The 7,115-nt window shown below is 44.7% G+C and overlaps 1 protein-coding gene across 1 annotated transcript in view; it reads left to right on the top strand.

The window, feature by feature from the left end:
• The first annotated feature begins 976 nt into the window (after positions 1 to 976).
• LOC120053487 (CD44 antigen-like) overlaps positions 977 to 7,115 on the top strand; it is a 41,417-nt gene continuing 35,278 nt past the window's right edge. Inside the window, exon 1 of the mRNA XM_039000613.1 lies at positions 977 to 1,199. Coding sequence (XP_038856541.1) covers positions 1,133 to 1,199 — 67 coding nt within the window. The 5' untranslated portion in view covers positions 977 to 1,132. The remainder of the gene's footprint in view (positions 1,200 to 7,115) is intronic.

Below are 7,115 nucleotides of genomic sequence, written 5' to 3'. Positions count from 1 at the left end.
AAAGCTGATACAGACATACCCAAGACGACTCAAAGATGTAATCGCTGCCAAAGGTGTTTTTACAAAGTATTGACTCAGCGGTGTGAATACTTATTTAAATTAGATATTTCTGTATTTCATTTTCAATAAATTTGAACATTTTTCTAAAAACATGTTTTCACTTTGTCATTATGGGGTATTGTGTAGATGGGCAAGATTTTTTTTTATTTCATCCATTTTGAATTGAGACTGTAACACAACAAAATGTGAAATAAGTCACAGGGTATGAATCATTTCTGAAGGCAGTGTATGTCCAGTCAGTTCATGGTTCTGTTTCATATAGGCTCACCTTGAATTCTCATTGGCCACTGATCTATAATATGAATATGGCCGAAATCCATCTAGTCGTTTGACCTATTAGTTACAATGGAAAAGAGACTAGGATAGGGAAGGTCTTGAGAAAAAGCCCATGGTAAGAATAAAAGTTAGCTTTATTTCATCGGATGACATAGTGTCACTGTATCATGGCAGTTGTTGAGAATGGGAAGAGAAGGGGGAGAAAGAGGGGGAGAGGTTTACTGGAGAAAAATGAGATTAAATGAAAGCAGAGCAAGGAGTGAACAAAAGACCAGATGCACTCAGAAACTGTTGCTGTCAGAGACAGAATTTAAGAAAGGTAGAAGAGGGAGTGAAGGAGAGGGGATAGTCAGCAAAACACAAGAGAGGGGCACCTTCCAAGCTAATAAAAAATAAAAAACAAACAGTGACAGGAAGGAGAAAAGAGAGTGTGAGAGAGAAAAAGAGAGAGGCTGCACAAGGTAGGGAAGGAGGGGGGGAGGAAGCAAGAGAGGGAGAAGCAGAAGGGTGTGTACACACCGGCACCACCCTCTTCCCCCTTCTGCCTGTGTGTCACTAAGCTCTGAAACCCTCTCTCACACACAGAATATAAAAAAGTTGGCCAAAGTCTGTCTCAGCTCCAATAGCTACCAGACACCCACAACAACCTCTCTCTCTTTTTATCGCTCTCTCTCTCACACACACACACCACCCCTCACTCCTGGCACAGAGAAGACAGGACCACTGGAGAGACCATACACACCTCCTCCTCCTCCTCCAGTCACTCACCCAGCCATCGCCAGACGCTAAGCCCAGGATGTGGACTTTGCTCTTGGGGGTCACCTTTGGATTACTGGCCTCCTCCAGGTCGGAACCGGCTCAAGGTGAGGGCACTGCATCTCTCTCTGCTCAGCGGATGCCTCTTTGTCTGGGGCTTTTTTCCTCTGGTTTCAGCCTGGAAACACTCTCCTTTGTTGGTGGATTTTATGGCTAGACAGTTGATGAGCATGTATAGTGTGTCTATTTGTGTGTAAGGAGAGAGAACGATAGGCTGGGGCAGTGCCAAATGGATGTGTAGACGCTGGTAAAGCAATGTGCGCTAGGCTACACTAGCTTACGTCTGGCAGTCTGAGACTCATGACAGCACAGACACAAAGGAGACAGTTGCTTGTGCTCTCTCACACACGCACACTCAGACACACACTTACCGGAGAGTGTGTTAGGGAAAACGATGAGCCCATTCCGGGCAGCTGCTCTTTTCTCATGCTTTCAGACAGTTATCTTGGTATTGTATTGCCACTGTAGCCTTCAGAAAGCATCTATCTGCTCTTCATTCAATGTGAGGGTACGAAAGAGCTCTACTCATTGTCTGACCACAGCTTAGGGATATGTCGATGTGCTTTAATGCTAATTTTCTAATTCAAAGGAAGAAATTCATAAATTCCATAAATTTCATGCTTTCAGTGAGGGATCTTGATTGGATGTATGTCAAAGGGGCATCTTTTTGAGGAGGGGAAGTTGGTGCTGAATCAAACAGGTCTGGCTTAGTCTCGCTCGCTTTGACTTGGCAGGGTGGGGGGAGGGGAGGGGTATCACTGTGCCTCCTCTCTGGCTCTGTGCCATTATACAGCTATAAATATGAACGGTTTAAAGGCAAACAAGAGAGGAGGTATAAGGTAGTTTGTACGTGTGTGTTGTATGTGTTTAAAGGTTTAGAAACAAAGGGGTGTGTGCTCACATTTCCCCCATGTGTTCCTACTGTATATTTGTTTGCCCAATGGTTTAAGCTTAGGGCATGCAGTGTTGTAAGAAACTGATAGCTGTGTGTGCGTGTGTCTAAGTGCGTGTGTGTGTGTGTGCGCGCACGCGCGTGTGTGTGTGTTAACAGTAATTGGGTGTCTGGCGAATGCAGTCCTGGGGTGGTTACAGCTCGTCCTACCCTGGCCTTGTCTTTGAACCCTAAATGTGCTGCAGTCTTTCCTCCTAAAGCACATCATTAACAGCAGGACTCATGGACATGTGTTTCGTCCAGACATCCATGTAAACCAAGATCCTATTAATGGAAGCTTTTTACAATGGCTCTCGCATTACTGTGGATCCAGTCCACATGTGGTTCTGTAAATGTCCAAGGCAATAGGAGGTACCTTGAAATGTGACCTTCAGAAAATGTTTTGCTCTCCTACCCATTCTGGTTAATGACGCCTCCTATTGGATCCACTTTTTAAAAATAATGTTCTGCTTTAGACACACTCACTCGCAAACACACACAAAAAAACATTCATGCAACATCCATGCATGTCCATGTTATAGAAATATTATGATGGCTGTTCTCATCGCTCGGTTGTTTGCTCAGGGTGACTTGGCTAGTGGCCAGCTTTACTCCGCTCCTCAGAGCATGTTAGACAAGCCCTGTAAGATCAGATCCTGGCTAAAGGAATGCACAGGGCCAGATCAGGCTGTGTCCGTCCAGGCTGGACACACACGCACACACACACCATCGAGGCCAGCCGGCCCCCAGTCTGTGTGCATGTATTGGCTCCCCTGGCGTAACTACCCCTCCCGTACCTGTGGGTGTCACATTTCAAGTTGAGGGTCGGTGAGAGGCCCCTGTGGACCAGGACTAGGGCCTCACAAAGAGGGCTTGTGCCCATGCAAGCTGGGAGTACTGTCACCTGCCATCTGATCTGCATGGACACGTGCTTGACCCTTGTACTACCCTCCTCTAGCTTTCTCTACCAACCAACCACCCGTAGGTGTCACAGCCTGGCCATCACTAAATTCAGCAATTGCTTCTCTTCCTTTTTCATTGAGTTTCAGCCTCATCCCCCTCTCCAGTGCTTTTGGTGGCCCCTTCTCTCAGTCAGAAGCTGATCTGCATTTGAACTGTATTTCAGCCCTACTGTATCTCCCAGAACGTTGTTCAACCAATTAATTACGCTGTAAAGCCTCTCTGTGAGTCTCAGGCTCGCCGGTAGCAAGGCTGTACCCCCGGCCCTGCATTCTCTTCCCTGATCATATACACTGCAGTCTTTGTAGCCCAGGCAAAGCTTCTCCAAAGGCCTCTCTCTGTAATGTATACAGATCCTTAATGCATGAGGCAAGCCCAGCCATCTCTAACCCCACCTCCCCAAATCTCCAACCAGACTACATTTTGTAATTGGTACCAATACAGCGGCTGTAGCTAAGTGTATTTTTCTATGGCATTTCTGTGAGCTTTCACTGCGAGTCGGTAATCATGTAATAACTCAAATGTTTTCTCAATTTGGATGTAAGAGGTGGGAGCTGAAAGTCTTTGAAAGACATAATGGTGAAAATGAACGGTCACTGAGATTTGAGAAGCAGAACCTCTTCATGCCAAGCCTTCAAAAAAGTAAGAGAAGAAGAAAGGCGGAATAAGGGAGGGTCGGAGAAAGGTTGAGGAGAGGGAGAGAAAAAGAGAGTCCTTCAGGTGACTTTGCTTTGGTGAGTTTTGTGTGAGGGGATCTCATGTTTCTCCTGTACCACTGGTCTATTGGCTCTGTGGATCTTGTGACCAGCAGAGTGAGGGCTAGCCACAACATACATGCTGACAGCACCGTCTTCTACTGAGAGAGAGATTAACAGAAAGAAAATGGTACACAAGATCAATGTCACACTGATGTTGCCAGAGTTTGTGAGAAATGTACACTCTTAGAAAAAGGGTTCCAACAGGATTCTTTGCGGAAGGAACCATTTTCTTTGAAAGAACCCTTTTTGGAAGACGAGGGTTCTTTGTAAGGCAAAGGGTTCTACCTAGAATCTTTGTCATCCTAAGAACTGCATAGAACCCTTCTGAATCTGAATAAGCTTTTTTATTGTAAATATTTTTCTTTCTTTTAAATAGTGCCTGAGCATTAGTCAGTGTTTAAACTTTACCATCAGGAGTTTGAATAATCTGATCCATTTAAAAAGATAGGTGTGAGAATGGTTTAAACTGTACCTACTATATATGGGAATATTTTTGCATTTATTTGGTATGTCCTTAAAAATTTTTATATATACAGTACTGACATATTTGATATTTGAGAGAGAGAGATGCATCAGAGAAATTCAGACAGGTGCGAAAGAGCTGTTTGGCTTTCAAGTCTGATAAGACAGCTAGGAGAGCACAAACTGCAAATTGACTAATGTGTGTGGTGGTGGTTGCCAGTGTACAGTGTTTACTAGAGTGTGTGGTGTAATATACTGTGTATAGCAATAGGAGAGAGAGGAGCCTTTCTCTTCCAGTCAGAGCACCTGGAGGTTCTGGCATGCGCTAAAAGCTCCCTTTTCTCCTAGCTAGCAGCCTCTGTATATCCAGACCCTCTGTGGTCTCTGGCCCTTTCAACTCCATTAACTGACAATAGCAGCTTTTCTAGAGTCACTGCCTTGGAATAGCAGGATCTTGGAGTGACAAAGCAGCACATGGCCACTCTCCCTGCATGCTAATGGTAACACCTCTGAATCATGGGTTCCCTCTCTTTTCAGTCGTCCAAACGCTGTGTTCACTTTGATCCACTCTGGGCAGGTCTGTGATGCCAGGGGTTGTTTTTCTCAAGTTTAGAGACATTGTGGTGTGTGTGGGTATGTTTGTGTGGTTGGGGAGGGGTTTGTGGTTGTGAGTGTGTGCATGTGTCTCTGTGCCCAACCGTCACTAATGGTAAAGTAACTTCCTGTTCAACTTCCTGCCTCTGCTAGGACTCTAGTGTACACCAAAGGGCTGGGCCAGGCAGCTAAACTGATGCCCTAAACATGTGTTTACTTTCTAAATGTGATACATCATCTGTTAACGTACCGGGTTGATAAGGGAACTGCTGTGAGTGCATTGACTCTCCACAACTCTGTGCTGTGGGTGGCAAAGCAAACTGCAGTCGGACAGGTAGAAGATCTAAGCCAACTATTATACGCTCACCTATCCACTCCGACCAACCACCCTACTTTTATTTTTTTGCCTTAATTAGCCATCTGTCTCATGTAACCATACTAAATGTAAGATATCATAATTTACTGAACAAAATATAAACGCAACATGTAAATGTTGGTCCCATGTTTGATGAGCTGAAATAAAAGATCCCAGAAATGTTCCATTAGCACAAGAAGCTTATTTCTCTCAAATTTTGTGCACAATTTTGTTTACAGCCCTGTTAGTGAGCATTTTTCCTTTGCCAAGATAATCCATCCAATTGACAGGTGTGGCATATCAAGAAGCTGATTCAACAGCATGATCATTACACAGGTGCACCTTGTTCTGGGGACAATAAAAGGCCACTCTAAAATGTGAATTTTTGTCACATAACACAATGCCACAGATGTTTTAAAGGAAGCGTGCAATTGGCATCCTGACTGCAGGAATGAGCTGTTGCCAGAGAATGGAATTCCCTACCATGAGCCGCCTCCAAACGTCGTTTTGGAGAATTTGACAGTACTTCCAACCGGCCTCACAACCGCAGACCATGTGTAACCATGCTAGCCCAGGACCTCTACATCCGGCTTCTTCACCTGCGGAATTGTCTGAGACCATCCACCCAGACAGCTGATAAAACTGTGGGTTTGCACAAGCTGTCAGAAACCGTCTCAGGGATTCTCAACTGCATACTCGTCGCCCTTGCCTTGACCTGACTGCAGTTCGACGACGTAACCGACTTCATTGGGAAAATGGTCACCTTCGATGGCCGCTGGAGAAGTGTGCTCTTCACGGATGAATCCTGGTTTCAACTGTACCGGGCAGATGGCAGACGTCGTGTGGGCAAGCGGTTTGCTGATGTCAATGTTGTGAAAAGAGTGCCCCATGGTGGCGGTGGGGTTATGGTATGGGCACTTATAAGCAACGGACAGCGAACCAATAGCATTTTATCAATGGCAATTTGAATGTACAGAGATAGCATGAGGAGATCCTGAGAACCATTGTCGTGCCATTCATCCGCCGCCATCACCTAATGTTTCAACATAATATTACACGGCCCCATGTCGCAAGGATCTGTACACAATTCCTGGAAGCTGAAAACATCCCAGTTCTTCCATGGCTTGCATACTCACCAGAGACCTCATTGAGCATGTTTGGGATGCTCTGGATCAACGTGTATGACAGCGTGTTTCAGTTCCCGCCAATATCCAGCAACTTCGCACAGTCATTGAAAAGGAGTGGGACAACATTCCACAGGCCACAATCAACAGCCTGATCAACTCTATGCGAAGGAGATGTGTTGCGCTGCATGAGGCAGCACTGCATGATCTACACCCCTTCTTTTCTTGTTTTACATATCTTTGACTAACAGATGCATATCCGTATTCACAGTCATGTGAAATCCATAGATTAGGGCCAAATTTATTTATTTCAATTGACTGATTTCCTGTAACTCAGTAAAACATTTTGAAAATGTTGCATTTATATTTTTGTTAAGTGTAATTTGAGTGTACCCCATATACGTTTACTATGTTGCGTGTAGTCTATGAGACCAGGCTGAACTGTCAGATACACAAGTCAAATCATTGAGTGTCACGATCGTCTTGATATGAGTGATTGGACCAAGGCGCAGCATGATATGAATACATCTTCTTTTTTATTATACGAAGACGTAACACGAAACACTTATACAAACTAACAAAAACAACAAACGACCGTGAAGCTACAAACGCAAGTGCACACACAAACTACTTACGTTCAACATAGACTAGACATAGAAAATGACCCACAAACAGCTAAAGCCTATGGCTGCCTTAAATATGGCTCCCAATCAGAGACAACAATAACCAGCTGTCTCTAATTGAGACCCAATTCAGGCAACCATAGACTTTCCTAGACA

This window comes from Salvelinus namaycush, chromosome 9, assembly GCF_016432855.1.
Source record: "Salvelinus namaycush isolate Seneca chromosome 9, SaNama_1.0, whole genome shotgun sequence".
In the NCBI taxonomy this organism is placed as follows: domain Eukaryota; kingdom Metazoa; phylum Chordata; class Actinopteri; order Salmoniformes; family Salmonidae; genus Salvelinus; species Salvelinus namaycush.
Note: the sequence above shows the minus strand (reverse complement) of the source record. Positions and strands in the feature narration are given on the sequence as shown.